Genomic DNA, 21,751 nt, shown 5'->3' on the forward strand with positions numbered 1-21,751 from the left:
AATGTAGTGTTATGACGATATAACTAAGACTTAAAGATAGTGTATTCGCAACTATAAACACAAGAAATACTGCTTTCAAGTGATTTATATCAAATAGTTTGAAATGTAGTTATACTGTAGTAGTCACCACCTATCTATTTCTGTATGAAGATTACTAAACTTCACTGTCCTACTTTTTATTTATGGTAATTTCGGTTGTCTTTTTACAAGTTTATCATAATACACAACGCCAACTGCATTTTAAAAATACTGGAATTTTAAAATTATTAGAATTATTTGGCCTTTAGTATAACATTACCTACCAGCATTTCAATGCTCCCCTGTGCCTCAGTCTTCCCTCCCTGTGTAACATGTCATCTGACATGTTGCACTTATCAATGGAAATTACTTGCCAGAGCAGTTCAAGATGCTGACTGTTACTATGTTGGCTGGATGTTATAAGACAAATAGTCTGTTCTGAGTCTAACACATATCTGTTCATGTAAAAGACCAGCTGGATATAAAATACAGTTTCATTTGTATCTATCATTGACATTAGTATGTGTCATACGGGATCAACTGCAGGTATAATTAAAGGAGCAAGCACTTATATTTTCTTGATCAAAGATCTAGTACATCCAGTTGCCTCAGGTTTCGTGAAGCACTGTAAGTCTATGTGTGAAAGCATTTTAAAGGGAAATGTTGAACTAATTGTTGTAATATCTACCTGTAAATAAATATGTCTTTTGTCTCTCACTACCAAACTGTTCATCCATGTGATCACTGCTGAGAATAGTAAGGCATTTTTAAAAATGCAATATTACAGACTACATGTGTGAGAAAGTGTTAATTGTATTGTGATATAATTACAAGACAAATAATTACATAAGAGTTACTTTTCTTGCATCATCACTACAGAGATTGAAATATAATTTTTGAAAGGTACAAACCACATCCCATCCCAGAATCAAACTGAGCATCTTGAGTGACCTTGAATTCGTTTTATGTGTAATTGTGTCATTTAAAGATTTTGTGGCCTAGTTTGTTACTCTAAACATTAGGGTTTATAGAGTTGTGATTTGAAAAATTATACGTTATGAACTTATTTACTATTAAAGAGAAACACATCACATTCTAATCATAATGATAATAATAATTTTAACTTTATAGCAACCTCCATGCATAGATGCAGCTCAAAGATGAAATAAGATAAGATATTCCTTTATTAATCCCATGATAGGGAAGTTTACATTATTGCAGCATCAAAGTGGACAGTAAAAATAGAAGAGTATAATCAATTAAAAAAAAAGAACAATTAATAATAAGTACAAAAGCAATACAAATCAAAAGTAGTAAAAAATATAAAGTAATGACAACATTATGTACAAGTGTAATATGGGTATTGACTGATAATATACCTGTGTTTGATATTTTTATTGTATTGTATTGTATATTGTATTATATGTATATGTATATGTATATGTATATGTATATGTGTATATATATACGTGTGTGTGTGTGTGTGTGTGTGTGTGTGTGTGTGTGTGTGTGTGTGTGTGTGTGTGTGTGTGTGTGTGTGTGTGTGTGTGTGTTTGTGTGTGTGTGTGTGTGTGTGTGTGTGTGTGTGTCTGTGCGCATGCTTGGGCTTCATGCTTGAATATTCTGATTCATGAACACAGAAAAGTTTAACACAAAGTAAACAAATCATTAACGTGGCCTTTGCTCTGTAATATTTTGGGCTCTCAGGCTTTCCGTACAGAGGTGGGGTAGTCACGTGACTGAAGGTTGTTTGATCGGAGTTCCTGAAATAAACAAAACAAATGACAGCTGACCAGCGGATGAGGCCGCTGCTGCATGTCAGTCGGCTGGAAGTGTTGCAATCTTATGTTAACGATTTGAGCAACAACACTGTAAAGTTATAAGACGCTGATGAATACATTACTGAGGAGAAAGACGAGCTAACAGCTACGCGTTAGCCTAGCTTAGCCTTGGAAGAGCGCCATCAGTCTTGTAAGCTAATTAAGTTTAATCAGCGTCGGTCTTAAAATTTAACCTCTTGATATTATGTCTACATTATTAAGTAGACTTGTTGTCCGTTGCTTTGATATTTTCTCCAGAGGCCATATAAGAGGAGATTTCCTTATAACCAGTGACAGTGTTTATCTCGACAACACAGACAGCCACTAGCTTCTTATCACTAGCTGCTGCTCAAGGGTCGTTGTTTGTTTGTGTGTTTGTATCAAGTTTACTTATGAGGACTGTTCGTTTCAAATCGATCAGCTTCACCGATGTGAACTCAGAGGTGCGAAAGTCTGAGGTCAACAGACAGTAAAGATGGAGGCTGTAAGACCTAAGAAGACCAAAGCAAAAAACAGCGGAAACACCCAGGTGATTAAACCAACACATTTACTGTCATTTTTAAGTTAATTTACGAACACACTCAATAACAGTGGTGCACAATTTAGAGTGTCCAAGTATTTGAATATCTGTCTTAAATGCAGGTCCTCCATAACATGTAAATGTTAAATTGAAAGTCTCCTTGATTTCAAATGACTGAGCTGATTTACTGGGTTATTGTACTTAGATGACATAATGTATATGTTTTTGCTACATTATTCATAATGTTTGTTCTTTAGTCACGCAGCCATTGTCACATGTAGAAAACTACAGCTTAGGCTGAGTTGTTAACTAAGGGGAATTAAGCTGTGTCTGATTGTTTTGTATGTTTTCAGCTGGTCAGAAAGCAGAAGCAGGCAGCAGAAGACAAAAGAGCTACAGCTCCCTCAGTTGTCTATGATGAGGCGTCCACCTCTGACTTTACAGACATCCCTCTCAGCCTGCCGTATCAAGAACCAGAAGAGGTACATCAGGACTCTGTTCAACCCCCTGAGATCACAGAACAGCCACTGGATCTGCTCCCTGAGAAGCAGAAGACCTCTTCATCACAGACTTTATCCACTTCTGCTTCAACCAAGAATTTACAGTCAACTGTGACACCACAAGTCACAGAGGATTTGACAGAATTGGAAAAGCGGGATGAAACAGATGGGGTGGTGAAAGTTCAGGGGACTGAGCTGAAAGGTGTACCACAAAGCACCGAGCTGGAAGGAGATCAGCAATCATGGAATCAACCATGCCTTTCTACACAGTTTGAGATCCCAAATGTCCCCAGTGCTCCTGCACTGTACCCCTCCCTCCAGACACTGGAGGAAGGCGCCATGATACAGTTCAGTGAGGAAACTGTGAAAAATTGTGGAAAGGGACCTGCTGTGTTGGCACTCGCTGAGCAGGAGTCCTCTCCTCTGAGTTTGCAACCTCTGGAGTCTGTAGCTGAACTTTCCAGGAGCAAACTCTACCCAGAATTACCCAAGACAGTGCCAGAGTTTCAGGTAATCTCATGCATCATGTTAAGTGAGATTACAAATCCAGTTTTAGGTTTATTCAAATAGAAAAAAAACCTAGATAGTTACTAGTTTGTCATTTCACTTGTGAGTGTTTCCCACAGCTTGAGAATTATTTGTGGTGGTAAAACAGCATTCACAACTTTACTTCTGATTAAGGAGGTACACTGTCCGTCTGCACTTTTGATAGCAGTGTCACATAACTTCTTAATATGACATTAACTAATATTTGGTTATGGTCACTGTATTATTAAGATATTTTTAAGGTGTGTGTTTTTACCTTATTAAACTGTTACAACAACAAAAAATGTATCAATACTGAATTATATGGTGAAAAATGATATATTTGATATTGTATATATTGCCTATACCCAGTTATTAAAGGACTTCTCTTAGGAGCCATCATTGTTGCCTTACATACATACTGCACATGTTTGCATGTTTTTCCTTTGCAGCCATTCTCACAGGAGCAGCTGAGTGTCTGGGAGCCGGGCGGAGGGTTGCGTTCCTGGTTAGAGGGTGTTGAAGTGTGTGCAACCCAGTTCTGTGCTTTGGCCCGGCAGGAGAACCATGAACTGACTGAACTGCTGCAGAACTATTGGCGCTGTCGTAGACAGCTGACCCAGTCTCACACACAGCTACATACACAGTCCTCTGACTGTAAAAGTACACAGAATCGTCTCTGGAGCTTCAGGGATGAACAGCTAACACTTCAGGTGTGTTTTTTGGAATAATAAGAAAAAGTATATAGTAAAGAAAACTGGGATTGTTCTCTGCTGTTATAACACTTCTTACTGTATGTAATTTCTTCACTACAGGGTGTGTGTGCAGACCAGTATAAGGTGTGCGGGTACCACCGCTTCCAGCAGGCAGAGTTTAGTGAGAGTGTGCTGGCTGAACTGAGGAGACTCTTTGAAGCTCGGAGTGAGCTGCTTCATCAAAAGGTGGCACTGCACGCGTACACTGCTCTGCTGTCACGCCTTCAGGTGGAATCATACTTGTATCGCCTATTAAAAGGTGAGAGACTTGTTGTCAGTAATTGCTTTAAAGTGGACATAACAGATTAGTGGCTAACACTCCTAAAAACATGCCTCTCACATACAACACTGATACCAAGGACATACCTGACATTGTGTATCTGTTTTTTCTGGTTTGTATGTTTTTGTTATCAGATTGTCCTGGCAGCCAAACACAGCCTTGTTCTCTCCAACCCCTGAAAGAGGCCATCAGTGTCCTCTTTAGCTTCACACGAAGAGTCCTTGATGATACACAGTTCCAGACAGACATCCACCACTGGCTAGAAAGATTGGTATACACACAAAAACACTCTACAGCCTCCCTTTTTCTATATTCCACCCTCACTCCATGGTTGAGGTATTTAGTTTCTGTGATTTTTCATGTGGCTCCGGTCCATTATCCAGGTGGCAGTCCTGCTGCATGTTGGAGGATCTGGAGAGCACCTGTACCTGCTGTGCCATCTGCTGTGCTGTCCTGCTGGGGTGGGCAAGTGGGCTTCACCTTTCCTTCAGGTTAGTTTTGGAAAACAGTCTCTTATTTATTGTTGTCATTTCAGTAGTCATACATACAGATGACTGTAGTTTTTATCTGCTTAGATCCAAGTTTTGGGGAACACCTTTGGACTGCAACACTTTATGCAAGCTTTGGCAATCTTAATGTCACCTGCTCGGTAAATAATGAAGCACTTTTACTTTTTCTTCAACACTGACTTTGAACTGTTTTCCTTGAGAATCCAGGCCATCCACATCTCTGATCAGTGGCTTCTCTGTTTTGACTCAGACATCGTGCAGAGTTTCTGGGCCATATGAAGCCATGTGAGAGCCAGAGCTCAGCAGCTTCCGGACCTGAGTCAGGCAACTGGACCCTTGTGGATGAAGGAGGAGAAGAGGTACATGTAGCCAGGCAATGATTGTAGTTTGAGGGAAGAAACAACTTTTGAAAATAGAGAATTATATAAAACTTGGCTTAAGTTAATATTCATGAACATTTTAAGTGTATGTTTACATGTAATGGAAAATAAAAACCATGATAAAAATAGTTATGACAAAAAATATCCAGCTCATATGTCTGTAAAGAAATCATGAAAAGACTGTGTTTTATATACATAATGTTCTGGTATTTGATCTCATCGCCTGAGTCACATTCAAAGCTGCTGTAAAAAGGGTGCTAAATAAGCACCTCTGACCATTTAAATATCAATTGGCCAGCCTAAAACCACGACTGCAGCTAGTACAAATGCGTTGCTTAGGAACAACTTTGTTTTGAAAATGTTCAAGACACGTATTACTTTGCCAAATAACATTTGATGTTAATTATTGTAATTAAATCAAAGCAAATTAGAATTGCAAAAATGCAATTAGAATTCACTTTGCACAGTTTTCTTAAAAACTGCAAAATACAGTTTGTTATGACGCTTTTACTGAAATGAGTTCAGTATGTGGTCATTTAACCAGTAGCTGAATTACCTTGCTGTTCTCTGCATTCAGGATGAGGACCCAGAGAGCAGCTGGGTGCTGCTGTGTGAGGAGGACCTGATCTCCCTTCTGACCCAGTTCCCCTTCCAGCAGCTCTATTCACACATGCTGGGGATGAGCAAGCAGGGTAAGTGAGTCTGTCTGTCATGTTTTTTTTTATTTGTATCACTCACTGAATGAACTGACACAGCTAACTTTCCGTTTCCAGGTGTGTATGAGCCTCAGGCCTCCAGTCAGAAGATGATGCGTGTGTTTGCTTTTGCTTCCTCACTCATTGAAATTCTCGCTCTTGGCCTACAAACCTATAACAGGGCACGATACAGACAGCTGGTCAAACGCATTGGACACATCATACGGTCAGTACAATAGTAGTATAAGCTTATTAATGTGCAAAAATGCACAGAATTGATTACATGTCTTGTCTTGTTTCCTTCAGATTGACATTGTGTTACGTTAGTGATCACTGGGCCCAGTATGTGAGTGTGACTGGTGCTGGTGAATCCAGCTCTCATGCACACTCTCTGTCTTTGGACAAGCTGCAGTTGGAATATGATCATCTCTTCCTCAGAGCTGTCCTACATGTACTCAGAAACAAGAGGTGAGGAATTTTCCTGAAGTTTTCATTTTAGCTGAAAATATTCACTTTATGAGTTTTCACATTAGTTTTATGTGGTCCGCTCTCACAGGCTGGGCATTTGGTTATTCATGTCCGAGATGCCATATGGGACTCTGTCCAGCTCTATGCTGTGGAGGGTCCTTTATGTTATGCAGTGTGCCGAGACAGCAGGACCAGAAACACTCGGCTCTGCCAATGACACACGCTCTTGCATTCATGCTCTCAGAGGTATACACACAAAATGTTACAAGAGTCAAAAACATTATCTAGATTTGGGTTGCTTCCCTGCAAAGCTGAATGTAATAAGTTGTATTTCCCTCTTAAAGCGCCTTAAGTTCAATTTAAAAACATCCACAACTGTTGACATATTTTATGACCGTCTCTGTTACAGACCAAGAGCACCAGGAGAGGTTTGAGCATTGGCTATGTGAGGTGAACAGCTCTGACGGCATCTCCCTCCTCACCGCACTAGCACACATGGCCACACCAACTCAGCACTCCGACCCTGCCTTCATCACAACCATAACTCTGCTGATTTACCAGGTATGACAAAGAGATAAGAGGTGTGTGCGAGCCAGTAAAAAAAGACAGTTTTATATGTTTTTACTGAGCTCTTTTATGTAGTCTAGTTAAATTAAGACACTGGAGTAAAGGCAGACTGTGAAGGAGACACTAAGTGTACATGTATATGAAATTGGATCGAAATAGAAAATGGGTAGCAAGAGAAAAGAGGTTCTCACAAGCATATAACTAAAAATTAATCAGGTTCCTCTGGTTCAGAAGACCTACAGTGCCTTCCTTTTTTCTTTTAACATCTCTCTTTATTGTTTCCTCCAGGTGTCTTATGTGAGTATGTCTACCAGAGAAACCTACTCCAAGGTGGGGAGGGAGTTGCTGGCTGCCATTGCAACAGCCCATCCTTATATTGTCTCTGTGGTCCTGGAGAGACTGAGAGAGACCATACAAACTGTCGGCATGGTAAGTTCCAAATGCAAGTAGTTGACCGCAGTCAGAGGAAGATATGTAAACGGCAAAACTAAAAACACAAGTTTTTGCTTCCATCTATGTTCATGTGTGTTAGGTGGCACTGTATTTGTGTAAAGAGCTGCCTCTGAGTCTGTGGCGGCCGCGGCCAGAGGAAATATGTGTGATCGGAGCATGGTTGCTCCAGCATCCTCTGTCTGCAGTGGAGAATCGGCTGGCCTGTGTTATACTGGAGGGTCTGAACTGGGGTTATTCACTGGTAAGTCACACATGCATTCAAAATTATTATTGCTTGAGTACAGTTGTGAGTTTGTTGTTAAATGTCAAAGCCTTTTTTCGTCTTGTAGGATGGATCGTTGGCCCTGTCTTCATCTTTTCACAGTGAGGTGGCTCTGCTGGTGGCTGAAGCCTATCAAAAGTATCTCACTGACAAACCATACAGTGGCCTCATATCAGAGGGAATAAAACAGGTAACTAATGCACCAGTTTTTCAGCAGGATCTGGTGCGGTCCATTGTGGCTGTAACAAAGAATTACTTAGTTTTTTTCCATCTCTGTCCATCTTCTTCCTTCAGGTGTCTTACCTGGCCAGTGTCCTTCGTTTGGGCGTATCTCCTGAAGCATCTTTTAGTCAATGGGCATGGCAACTGTTGCTAAGGCTGAAGCTCCATGGTAATGCCCAGAACCCGAAAGGTTCCTGGTCAGTCCCTGCTATGGCATCCAACCCACCTCCGGAGCTCACACACGCTCCGAGCATGCACTCTGTTCTCAGGGCTGTAAAAGCAGGCATCCCTATTGGATGCTACCTGTCCATTGCTATGACAACAGTGGGACATAGGTTTGTATGCACACATACCCTTTTATTTATTATATATGGCTGAATTACCTATAGAATTTGAATAAAGTTCATCTCTATGTGATTTTTTTTTTTTTCTAGCCTGGAGCACTTTTGTACTGATGGAGTTGACTTGCTGAAGAGTCTTATTCAGTCTCGCCACCTGAGGGCTGCTGTGCACCTTCTGGAAAACATCCTACCCCCAAGTTATCCCCTCAGCTTCTACCTGCTCAAAAACGCTCAGTAAGCAAGATACATCCTTCACACCCAACCTGTGAAAGACCAGGAAAAGTTTCTTACACTTAACATTTGCTCATAAGTCTCTTCTCTCTTCTGTCCTGCCAGGTTTGTAAGTTGTATCCAGTTATTCCTGCAATACGATAGTGTGTGTCCTCAAGGTGTGACACAGCAAGTCACTCACCGGGTTGCACCGCTCCTCACGGGAACCACCTATGGAGACAATGTCCGACTGCTGAACAGTGTCATTCAGGTAGCTTTTATTAAAATGACTTCACATGCATCACAGCCCAATACAGAAATGCAGGATTCTTTCAGTGATTTTAAAACATTTTTAAACATCCTGTTTAATGAACATGAGTTATTTTAACTCTAACATCTTTCCCAAAACAAAGAAGACATTTTTTAACGTGTGTGTGTGCACTTTTTTTCTTCCAGAGCCATGTTTTAAAGAGCTCACAGCCCGGTCGTGTCGGAGCTGCAGCAGTGCTGGAATTTTGGGTGGGAATTCTGACTCAGCAGAACTTGTGGTATCGGGACAAAACAGTCCTGTTCCTCATGGATCAAATCTGTTGCGCTGCATTCACGCATCACCAGGAGGAATGTGTGCAGAAACTCCTCTACCAACAGCATAAGGTATTTACTCAGTCGTGTTAGAGGTTTGCATATTTCAGGGACTTTCATGGGCCCTGCGGGTGCAGATGGTGAATTTAGCACTGTAAATAACTTTATTAACATTAATATTGCATTAGCATTACAGTTATAGCAGGGGACGGTTTGCACCTTAAACCCATTAAATCATGGTACAAACGTTAGTGCTGTGCAGACTGCCTCTGGTTCATGTGATGAAACTGATCTCATATCATTAGAAGTCAGTACTGCTGAATAACAAGGAACTCACACTGTGATTTATTTATTTATTTTCCCCATTTTCATACCTCATGCAGAACGCCTTGGGTTACCATGGAGATCGAGGTCTGCTCTCTTCTCTGGTTGGCTGGATTGCTGGAAATGCCACACCCTCTTTTATAGAGGGCCAATCACTGAGTGCAGAGGTAAGCCCCAACAGTACGTGCAAGAAATATGATCACGTCGATGAAGTTCTCAGTCCTGACAGGATTGTGTATGTGTGTTGTCTGTAGGTTTGGTTTGCATGGCTGGTGCTGAATATGGAGGGCGTGTTTGAGGAAGACTCTCAGCTTAGAAGATGTGTTGAGCATGAGCTCCTGTCAGAGCCCAACAATTCCCCAGAACAAGCTTTAAAGGTATGCAGACAAACACACAAAACGTTATACTTTTATTTAGGTGAAGGATCAGGATTTTTAATTTCACAATACAGGTTTGACACAGTAAATACAAATAAAATGTTGGGGTGAGTGTTGGTGGTTCATAATGAGTGAGTAATGAGTGTTGGTGGTTCATAATCAAGAGTGCTGTATGGAGACAGCTTTAATGGTTTGTCTGTGTCTGAGACAGAAGGCGCAACAGAGGCTGAAGTTGCCAGTAGCCCCATCTCTGCAGCGGCTGCAGGTGTACCGCTGGGCATGCCAGGCCTTAGCCACGCCCCTTGACCACCCTCTCCTTCCTCTGGTCTGGCAGAAGTTCTTACAGCTCTACCTCAGACAGCCTGGGCCTGAATATGGGTACAATGCACACACATCGCCATCCTTTACCCAGAGAAACCACAAAATAGACAGAATGCATGAACAGTAAAAGTACCATGTATCTGTTCGTATGTGTTGTCCACTAGGCTGGCTGCAGGTGGATGTATTGGCCGAAGGTTCTTCCAGGCTTCTTATCAGGCCACTTTACTCAGAGACTTGAGACATAGAATACAGGAGGTGTCTGACTTCCACCATGCTGCCAGCCAGGCCCTCAGAGTGCCCCCGCCACACACATCTTCACCAGACAGCCAAGGCGACGAGGGCCCCGATAGTCCCAGGCCACCTTACCTCACCTCTCCTCAGCTACACACAGAGCTGGTCAGGTAGGTCTCTGATGTTTGATGTTTGCACTGAAATAGATTCTTTCCTTTTGTCTAGTAGGTAATAGTCTATATACGGATACTCACATCTCAGCTGATTGGTCGCCTACAGGTTGTTTGGTGTGTTTGCCGTGTGGTTGGATGATGAAACTCTTCAGAAGCAGGAAGTGTACCTTCCCTCTCTTACTCCAGAGTATGAGCCACACAGACTGGCACAAGTCATGCAGCGGCAGGAGGTAGGTGTTGCTTTTTTGCGTGGTTGTGTGTGTGTTTATATTGATGAATGAAAAATACACAGATCAGTTATAGCAGCCAGTTTTTTTATATCATACTGCTTATACATTTGAATCTGTGTTGTTGCTTTAGGAGCTTTGGCTTGAGTTTGTGGACCAGGAGCGTCTGCGATTTGATGAAAGGGAGGTTTTGTCTCTGTGGGAGAAGGTGCAGAATGAGCCAAACTTCCTCCAGGCCCAAAACCCCGGCTTCACTGACTACACCAGCCTCAGTAATGGTACAGAGACAAAACTGCTTCTCTCCATCCAAAACATTGCCTATAAGTTCATTTCAGCAGAAACACAGCAGTAAATGTGAAGGTGGACAATTTTGAACTATGATTTGTGACAAATATGAACACATAACTCTAGTAGGAGTTCATATACATGTCAAATGTTGTGGTGATTTTTAAAAAGTGTAGACTTTTTATTTAGTTTTTTGTGTTTTTTGCATGCAATATCGAAAACAAACTCCAGTAGCGTAAGTGTTGAAGTTTTTTAACCAGTTTGATGTTATACTTTGTCTCTCTTTGTGTGCAGCGAGGGAACGTATCCTTTCCAACCTACAGAAGCATCCAGTTCCTCGATCAGCTCCAGATCTGCAGCACCAGAAAGTTCCAGTAGCTGAGGTCCCCACTGTCTGTCTCACTGACTCTAAAGCTGCTGCTGAACTGCTGCAGCAGGACCTCAGCATCCTGCAAGACCAGGCCAGGTACATGGAGTTCATACAAACATGTATAAGCACATAATTCACTGACACACACAAATGAAAGGAAAACATATGCAAAGCTACGCTCTGATATTACAAAATACTTGTTCATCATTGTGTCAGGATTGCAGTGGCACGCGAAGCCCAGCAGGTGGCGATGGAGCAGGAGCTGCTGGAAGGTCTTCCTCTACTGTATAAGAACCGACCTGAGCAAGTCAGCATGGCCCTGGAGTGTAAAGGGAAGGGAGGGCAGCTGTGCCAGGGACCTGCAAACATGACTGTTACAGTATGATCACTCACTCTGTGCAAAAGCCAAATTTTTAAGTATACGTATAAAATCCTTGCCATAATTTGTTAATGTGTGTTTGTGTATGTAACTGTGTAGTGTGAGTGTGTCCAGAGACAAGAGGCAGTCCAGACTCAGATAACCTCACTGTGCAGGGACCTCAAGAAGCTTCAAAACGACGCCATGGCTTCTCCTCCTCAAAGCCTAGCCCAGGCTGCTGTCCACACAGAGAACTTTATCACGTCAGTATAAACAGATCCCAGTGCTCAGAAAGAAAATACATGATCGACGTGATAATATATACAAGTACAAACATATGCAGAAATAATGATGTTGGCTTATGTGTGTTTTATTTATGTGCTCAGGGCTCTGGTGAATATGTACAAGGCACAGAAATCCCCAGCAGTGCAGCATGTTGGCGTGTCTGTCTTCTATCAGGTGGTCTCCTTTGTGTGTGAGGACACATTGCGACATCCGCCAACTCGCCAGTACCTCTCCTCGTGTGTGGAGATACTGGGACAGGTGCGCATACACACATATACACATAGTACTATAAGATTTTTATCAAGCATTGTTTTAGCATCATGTAGAATACCTAAACAAAGTCAAACTGTTACGTCCTTCATCCCTTGAACAATATGTATCCATGACCAAAATTGTCAACCCACTTACTCCAATCACCAGCAGCCTGACACTGCTCTCCAACAATAGAGCAAAGTATGATGGGATTTGGGGTGTTACTAAAGGATACTGAACCAGAAATGCTACTGTGGTAGTATTTTAAACTGCTGACTTCCTGATGTTAGATGAATTTCTATATGTATATGCATTTAAATGAGGAACAAAAATGGTCAAAAAAAATAACTACTTAGACCTCACAAACAAAAACTTAAATTTTAAGGAATTCCTGTTCTTTTGGCCCTGTCAGCTGGATAAAATCAGGTTGCAGAGTCAGCACCCTGCAGAATAATGGGGCAGACCCTGGTTACAGTTGGTGTCTGGTCTGGCAAAACATACTTATGAATTAGCCAGTAAATCTTGTTTTGTGTGTAGGTGTTTATCCAGGGCAATGCAGAAGAGTGTGGGCGCGTCCTGAAGGCCATCCTGGAACAGAGGCGACTTTGCCCTCTCATCTCCCCCTTCTTCACTCCCAACGCAGCACCCAATCAGCTCGTCTTCCTCTACCAAGACGTGGTGACTTCCCTTCACCTAGACAGTGCTGATGTCATTTTCATGCTACTTACCAAGGTCAGTCCAGACACAAATACAACTAGTTGAATATGATATACTGTACACCAACAGCGGTTCAGTTACAGAAGCTAATTTTGCATCTCTGCTTGTAGTTTGATTTGTGCCAGTGGCTGATTGAAGCCCATCCTGTGTTTTCTGAGAGAACCCGTTTGCTGGAGTTGGTCCATGGAGCTCTCTGTGTCTGCGGCCGAGACCCAGAACCTGAACTTCTCACACCTTTTCACCTTTTCACCAAACACTGGACCTGGCTTTTACGCCACCATTTCCCCGACCACTACAGTGACTGCCTGCGTCTGCTTATGACCAGTAAGTGTGTGTGTCTGTGTGCGCTGCCCCCTTTACTATGTGGATTAAAATAATTATTGAGCCACAAAGCAATGAATTGTCTTTACCATTTTTTATATAATAAAGAATGAGACAACATAATACTACTTATATTAGGCTTCTAGAGCCTCGCAAAACACTGTTTATTATAGGTGCAGTTAGCTATTAGGCCATACATTTTTGTATCCTCCACTGAGTTTCAAGATGAGTCATCAAATGGTGAGACACAGGATTAAAAATAGGAAAATGTACTTTTTATTTCTGTCTTTCTATGTCTTTAAATTCAACCTGTGCCAAGCAAAGCATATCATGAATTTTAAGGTTAATGAATGAGTTTTTTCTTGCCACCACTGAGCCATTTTGCTTACATTTATGATAGTACAGAAATAAAATCTGAAACTCGCTTGATATGGTTATTCTGTCATATTTAATAGCATCTTTTTATTTATTTTTTTTGTCTCTGATGTTCTACTGGCATGATAATTTTCTTTAAAGAAAGGGCGATGTTAATGGATCAATGAGATTAAATTATTCTAAATAGATATACAAATGATAAATGAATAATACTATATGAATAATATAACATTTTTATTTCAAGAATACTGAGTTTAGATGTCTGAAATACAAGTCCTTCCAAATAAAACAGACATTTCTCAACATCACCAGGCTCCTCAAACCAATTACTGAGCCCAGAGTGTTGGAAGGTGACTCTGCGAGTGCTCGGCTGTTTACCTCCAACCCGCAGCAGCAGGAGCAAAGGTGAACAAACACTCAGCACCAGTGATGTCTCCAGCCGTACAGCCGGACCCTCAGCCTCTCCATACAGATCTCCAATCAGCCTCTCTCCTCAGCAGGTTACTAATGCTGGTATCTTTATTGATAATAGACTCAAACTTTGTAATCTGATAATAGCTAACATTTTGTGTGTTATATTTGCTGCTAACAGGTGGATGAAACAGTCGACTGGCTGAGTGACTACTTCCTGCGGAATCGTATCAGTAAGACAGATCTCCGCAGCTTTGGCCTCTACTCTGCTTGGACTCCTTACATCAGTGAGGTTGTCTCCTTCTGGGAGCATTTGGTTGGTTGTCTGATCAATGTGCCACTCAGCAGCTGTGCCCGAGAGTCAGTGGGCAGCAGTAAAACAATGAAAGGTAAATATCAAATGCAAGATTATATAGAGGATATTTAGACCAATGATCAATCGTAGAATTCACCATTGTTGATTGTTTTGTGCACATGCTTTGTTGTTATCTGTTGTCATAAAAATGTGATATGTTTCTCACAGCTCTTCAGGACTTACACAGTAAGATTGTGAAGTTGTTCAAGCCTTGGATCTTTCCCCTGGACACTGATGATGGCGGGCAAGTATCACACCTACAGCTCTCAAGCAGCTGTTGGTTTTACATACAGAACTATGGAGCTAAACTGTTGTCAGTAAGGCAGATGTGAAACAGATGTGAGAACAGACTCAAGAGAGAACAGAAGATCAAAAATATTCATATTCCACAAGATAGATTTTTTTTTCAGATATAATCTCTGCTCCCCTTTGCAAGTGGATAGCAGATGCTTGTGGTGGTGTATTTTTAAACTGAACCAACAGTGGGGGGGTTTCTGAATTTCCAACACATACTATACATTACACCAAAGGAAAAACACAAACAAGACACTGCTCAGAAAGATAGAATATGTCAATATTAGTGTGTTTGTGTTTTAGCAACCTCAAATGTTACCCGTGGCTGGAGACCGATGCGAGTGCAGCAGGATGTCTGGTTGGCCTGTATGCTCAACTCACTGACACACTGCACCACAAATTCAGAGGTGGGTTCCTAGCGGTCCGGTGTGCATACAAAAGTGAGTGTTAATGTGCCGCTATTCTTTGTTGTCTGTACTGTTATATATAACTATGTGTGTATGTTACAGATCGCCTGCTCCCAGATCAGAGAGGTCCTCTGTGGTTGTGTATGATGCAGTACTGTGAGAGCTGCACCTCTCCCCGCACACCTGAATACCTGCTCTACCTGTACCACACGCACCTCTGCAGCCTGCCATGGAGACACCTGCACCCTGACACTCAGCTCATGGAGCAGCTCTTCAATGTGAGACTCTACCCTCTGATTCCTGACCCCTCACCTCCAGCACTGCACACTGATCTGTACAGGGACACAGGGGAGCTTGTTAATTTGAGACCTCAGTCCTTGGCCCCCAGTTTCTATTATTAGTCCTTGGACAAGACACTTAACCCCAAATTGCTCCCGTTGCCAACGGTGTGTGAATGTGTATGAATGGTTAGTTTCCCTCTGATGAGCAGGTTGGCACCCTGCGTGGTAGCCCCTGCCATCAGTGTATGAACGTGTGTGAATGGGTGAATGAGACATAGTGCTTTGAGTGGTCATAACGACTAGAAAAGCGCTATATAAGTACAGTCAATTTACAATTTTTAAAAATTCTAAATATCCAAGAATGGCAAGTAAGGCATACCAAAAAAGGGATGGAATTTAGCAAGAAGAGGAAAATATTTTCTATTTTGTCCATCTTGTTATGTATAAGCCATTTTTCAATCGTAGTAATAAAGTCAATCTTTCTACCTCTTATCTTTTTAATAATAATATATCAAAGGGTGCTGTATGTAGATCCATCTGTAACCATTTATGCAATTACAAGCAACTGTGGGGTAGTTTTCTGTAGCCGTAAGTATTTTCTGAAGACCTCTATCATTCCATGTTATTTCTATGTGGAGGCCTGCCAGTTAAAACAAATTACTTGTCAGTCCAATTAATATTTAGAATATTCAGATTTCTTTCAAATTAACAATGACTATCAGTTGAGCCATAGATGTGCAGCTTGCAGTTAATCGGAATCAAACTTATATAATCAGATGTAATTTGTTACTTTTTATGTGTGCAGGTGGAGAGAGGAAGTCCCAAGAGCTGCTTCCTGTTTATGGGAGAGGTGTTATGTGAAGTAAACTGGGTCAGCATCCTAAGTGACCACTTCCAGACACCTCCCACATCTACAACATATCCAGCTCTACCTGACATGGCTATTCAGAAGGAATCACACACCATGTTGGTCTATCTGCTATACATGCTAGTTTTTCTGGCAAAAGAAGAGCAGGTCCTGAGTCAACAGGTGAGTTCAACCTGTTCTTTATTAATTATTTTATTTATTTCATTTTATTTTATTTTATTTGTCTTCTTTTACAAAAGGCTCATTTTAGATCTCTTGTTATTCATTAATATCTTCTTCCTCAAATTCCAGGACTCCCCTCTGCTCAGTCTTTTGGTCCAGTCCACCTCTCTGCCCTGGCACCAGCTGGACCTGTCTTCATACCAGGGCATTCTGGGATATGTTGGCACTCACTACCCTCCGTCCTTGCTGCTTAGTGCAGATTCTGCGCCTCAGCTGCTGCTGAAATCACTGCGTAGTGCTGCTGGGCTCCACCCCCGACCTAATGACACTCCGCACAGGGTTCGCTCCGACAGATTTATTAAAGCATCATAAACCTATATATAAGTCCATATATATGAAATAGAACCACCCTACTCATGATACAGTGTTGCGAGGTGAGCTTACTTACACATACATGCAGTGAGTCAGACATTTTTAATAAATTAGCCACTAAACTCATTCATAACTCCATAAATAAATGAATGAAAGCTGCTCACAGGTAAGATTTCATAAGAATCTAAGAGGAGAATTTAGATCAATAGACTGGATATAACTCTCCTTGAGCAACCAGATTATACAGAGTTGTTAGAGGATATAAGAATTCATGAGTTTCTTATATCTGCATCTCTTGTGTAAAATTAGGAGGCTTGGAAGACCCTCATTAAATTTGTCTTAAACCGTTTATTTCTCTTAGCCAGCACTGTATCACTCAGTTTACACGAATGTAGTAATTACATATCTGCGGTGGACATAGAGCAGCAGAAGGCACTTTTATATACGAAGTTGATACTTTTGCATAGTAGACGGACTTTGGCAAGACGTACACGATCCACTTCAAAACTATATTGTACACAGGACAATGCCAAGATCCAGAAATGTGTCAATGCTTACATTTCACCAGTAGCTTAATTTCTAAAAAATAATCTTCCTTTGCTCTCAAAGATAGGTGCATCAGGTAATAGCAAATTATTCACAGAGAAAAGCTTTGGAGACATTTCGTTAATTTAGTTTATGTATTCCTTTAATAAAGTTGATATACTATTCTTCCAGATTAAGGTATGATAACTTTATATTCACTACTTGAAAACCTCTCTGTAGATCAGTTATACTGCATAACTTCGTAGTAACTGAGCATCCATATAATGTCATTAATCTAGGAGCACACTAGATATGTGTGTCTTGAAACGACGTCAGTATATATATCGTATTGTAAATGACAAAGTTAGGTATTTATTGGTTTATCAATGTGTTTTCTTTATTCCAGACAAACAAAATCTCTCTGATTTCTGTCATTTTCTTTCTGTCAGGAGGAGACGCTAAAGGCGGCAGTGTACGTGTGCTGGTGTGTGCAGTCTTTGGTGACTCTGGAGCAAGGAGGTAGCATCAGCCTCAACACCCTGGAAGCCCAGCTGGAGACATTGCTGGAGAGCATTGTCACATTCAACCCACCAGGTGAGCTGAGCCTCACCATCTTTAACATGATTATAATCAATCAGTATTCAACTCTTCTCTTCCCTCACTTCTACATCTCTACATCCTCCTCCTTTTTTTCCCTCTACAGAGACAGGTTTGGAGCAAAGGCACATGGCGTTCTGCAGTCTGTTCAGCGATGCACTGGCTTTGCTCAACGGAGTTGGCGTCTCAACGGGCGAGGCCCTTGCCGCTCATGTTATTACATGGCTGGACAGAAAGGGGAGGGGCTTTCCTATCCTGCCTCTTCTCACAGCCTGTTCCCGCTGTCTTGCATCAGTGCGTCACATGACGCGCATCATGGAGGCATGCATCACAGCCTACTTCAATCATGGTAACCAAAGTAGAAATTCTGTTTTTTTTAACTGAGGATTACAATTAACTGTTTTATAAATTGACTCACATGTCAACAAGTAGTTTTAGTCCTTTAAATTTCCTCTCTTTTGTATAGAAAGTTTAATGTGATATCAGATGTTACATTGATTTTATTTTTGCTTCACCCATGTCAGCTGAGGAGGAGTCTGTAGGTTGGGGTCCTGTGTTGGCATCACTGCAGGTGCCTGAGCTCACCGCAGATGACTTCCTCTCTGAGAGCCAATCGGGAGGAAGCTTCCTGACACTTTATGCCTTCATCCTTCAGCGCCTTAACACTGAATACACAGCAGCCAATGAGAGAAGGACGCTGGCTCTCATTAACACATGGACCAATCAAGTCTTCCCCAGGTATGAACCCCTCATTCTCTCAATTATTTGCCTCTTTGAAAAAGGTCCAACTGCAGACCTCCCTCCTGAGGCCCCTACTTCTGTGAGCCAGTGAGGTTTGAGCATGAGTAATAGGGTTCTCTTGTATGAAATTTGTAAACTTTCACTAATTTTGCTTTAGCAGTGAACCCAAATCTGTTACTGAATCTTGAGTCATATTAGATCTACAAGACCTAATTTAAAAGTTTGGTCCAGCTTTTGTAAGGCAATTGCACTACTGCACTGCCGGTTGCTACTGATTTCTTTGCTGTGCTTAAAGCTTGTGGGTGACACTGAAGCAGCAAAATCCCAAATTACTTTAACAAATTATTATATTTTATGGTGTGACATCTGTGTGGTTATGGTTTGGTTAGGTTAGGCACAAAAACACTTGGTTACAGCTAGGGAAAGATCATGTATTGAATTAAAATGATCACTTGAAACTTGTAAACATCAGGATAATGTTGTTACAGTTTTTTTTTTTAAATGTCTAAACTTGTGGTTAGAAACAGGAGGTGAACAGTGGTTTACTTTTTGTCAGAGCAGTAACATCTGCATGAGAGGGGCTTTAGAAGAAAGGTCTGAGATGCTACAGTTGGACCCCCTTGGCCTCTTTTGGATTTTCAAAGTTCCGTTATTTTGATTTTGCCTGTGAGTTTAAGGCGTATTCTTCACTACACCTGCTATAATGTGTTTTGTGTTTTCAGTGGTCCTGGTGATGAAGCAAAGCTGTTTCTTTGGTGGCACAAGGCAATGAATCTGTCAGCGGAGCAGCTACAGCCACAGGCGGGCCTCAGCGAAGTGTCTGGGGTCGTCATGGGTCTGTTGAGGTTGCAAACAAGACTGTTTCAGCTGGGAGAAGAAAGACTCAACTCTGGACTACTAGGTGCTATAGGTCTTGGAAAGAGGTCCCCTGTTTCTAATAGGTAAGCTCATGTGCGTTCTGTTAAAATAAACCAGCTGATAATCATAAACCAGCTGTTAATGTGTGTCTATTGTGCGTTTAGGTTCAGGGTGGTGGTGCGCAGTCTGGCTGCATTCCTTTCAATCCAGGTACCATCAGAAACTGAGCTCCGACTCCAACCTACCAGTGACTTACAGCTCTCTGCAAAGGCACAGCAAGTACGCAGCTGAAACTGCAAATAGTGTTTTCATTTTGTAGTCTGCAATTATCTCCTAAAATAACTTTCTCCTTTTCTTCTTGTGGATGCAGACATTGGGGATGTTGGAGGCCATGCCCAGCAATAGGCAGTACGCTGACTTAGAAGACTCTGTGAATAAAGCTGTTCAGTTCATCCGCTACCCAGGACACTGTCTCAAAGATGGACCCCGACTGCTCGCCCTGCTAGCTAATCTCCTGTACCCTGAACTCAGATACCTGCACATTATCCGTTAACCTTGACTTGACGTGACACACCGATGCTGGAGATATACAGGACGTTATTCTTCAGTGGCAAATACAGTGACAGTAAAACTCTGTTTTGCACAGAGAAATTCTTGTTTGAGCACAACGTTTCCAAGTAGTGATATTAATACGGAACTAACTTTGCTAATATATCAGTGAGTGAAAATGACTGTTCATCAGATCTCGCTGTGCAATTGTGAAAAATACTTTTCTGACTTATGACCAAGGATAAAACCAGTCAGAAGTATAAGAAATGTAATTTGCTAAACTTTTCTTGCACTTTCTTGCTTTCTTCACTCATGTTTTGTTGCTTTTTATATAACCTGCCTATCAGTTTTCAATTCCATCTATTTTAATCTTGATTTGAGAGGATCTTACACATATTTATTGAAGCAGAATTCATGAATCAGAGTTCAACACTGTGGTTTAGACGTGACTTTCACACCTGTGTGTGGAATCCGACAAAGAAAAAGTTGAAGGGTCCACACATTATTTGGAGGAAGTTGAAAGACAGATGTAATAGGCATATATGTTAGTAGTACCTTCTTAAAATGGTGTGGAGGACACCACAAAAGCTGGTTGACAGTCTGGTATTTCTGGTTTGCCATTTTTAAACTAATGGGGTTCTTAGCTAGACTCAACAGCAAATTCATGCTAAAGTCTAGCTAAGAACCACATGTTGAGGAAATTTATGGATCCTAGGTACTTGGCACACATTCAGATAAATGAAATAATCATGTTTAGTTGCACAACATTTGCCAGTATTATGTTCATGTCCAGCCAAAAGTGCTTTTATTGTTTCTGCCAAAGATGTTATTTTTTGTCTGCTCTGCTACTTAAATCTTCTCGACAATGTATTGTGTTCGTTTCATCTGTTTCGGTGACAAAATCTCCCATCTGAAAAAGCACACGCAGTAGAAAACACCACACAGTGCACCACACCACTTGGCTTCCTTATAAAGTAGTGTGTACAAAGTAATACAAATAGCTAATGCTGTTAGTATTAAGGAGAAGGGACACTAGTTACAGGGTGTAATTTGATTTATATACACAATGGGGTTATGTAATGGTCATTTGAGGACAAAGGCATGTTTTTCAAATATCCCACCTCCAACATTGCTGCACATCCAAAACAAGTTTTCACATTTTAATCATCTTTGCCAGTTCACCACTTCTGTTGCTCTGTGCCATCTCAATAACAGTCGTATTGCACTTATAAAGCCTGAACCTCGCCATATTGCCTGTGATGTGTGGTGACTATTAATGTCATAAGCATTTCTTTTTTATGAGTCAGTAATCAGGAATGGGTCTGAAGGAGGGGAGCTATAGAGGCAGGTTGCACAAAGGAGACGACTCTTTTCAATAAAGGGAAATGAATGTCTCGCAGCTGGTATTTATCAACCAATTCGATGATCTGGGAACATATGTAGTACAGTGATCCTCTGAGAGCAGGAAGATGCATCTAAACTCCCCGGACAGATCACATGGAAAGACACTCATAAATTGAGCTTCAAAGGATCAGTCAAGGAGTCGGAGAGATCCAGACATTATACATAGAGCAGCCTCTACAGCTTAACAGCAATCTGCATTCTCTG

At 41.4% G+C, this 21,751-nt stretch overlaps 1 protein-coding gene across 1 annotated transcript; it reads left to right on the forward strand.

The window, feature by feature from the left end:
• Positions 1-1,728: 1,728 nt before the first annotated feature.
• On the forward strand, positions 1,729-21,011 carry epg5 (ectopic P-granules autophagy protein 5 homolog (C. elegans)). Its single transcript, XM_062417261.1, has 45 exons — positions 1,729-2,367; positions 2,712-3,368; positions 3,836-4,096; positions 4,199-4,397; positions 4,553-4,689; positions 4,802-4,909; positions 4,994-5,067; positions 5,178-5,286; positions 5,885-5,999; positions 6,081-6,228; positions 6,309-6,470; positions 6,559-6,716; positions 6,880-7,031; positions 7,326-7,466; positions 7,570-7,731; positions 7,820-7,942; positions 8,047-8,309; positions 8,409-8,549; positions 8,652-8,796; positions 8,982-9,179; positions 9,491-9,598; positions 9,686-9,808; positions 10,020-10,186; positions 10,294-10,530; positions 10,640-10,763; positions 10,894-11,038; positions 11,340-11,511; positions 11,632-11,794; positions 11,894-12,036; positions 12,160-12,316; positions 12,848-13,042; positions 13,138-13,351; positions 14,036-14,223; positions 14,316-14,523; positions 14,658-14,733; positions 15,087-15,190; positions 15,293-15,468; positions 16,277-16,501; positions 16,631-16,840; positions 17,848-17,992; positions 18,102-18,344; positions 18,520-18,733; positions 19,459-19,677; positions 19,759-19,873; positions 19,965-21,011. Exons 1-45 carry the CDS (start codon positions 2,314-2,316, stop codon positions 20,145-20,147), a joined length of 7,761 nt encoding a protein of 2,586 aa, XP_062273245.1. The 5' UTR covers positions 1,729-2,313; the 3' UTR covers positions 20,148-21,011.
• Positions 21,012-21,751: the final 740 nt, after the last annotated feature.

Source organism: Scomber scombrus, chromosome 4 (genome assembly GCF_963691925.1).
Source record: "Scomber scombrus chromosome 4, fScoSco1.1, whole genome shotgun sequence".
Taxonomy (NCBI): Eukaryota; Metazoa; Chordata; class Actinopteri; order Scombriformes; family Scombridae; genus Scomber; species Scomber scombrus.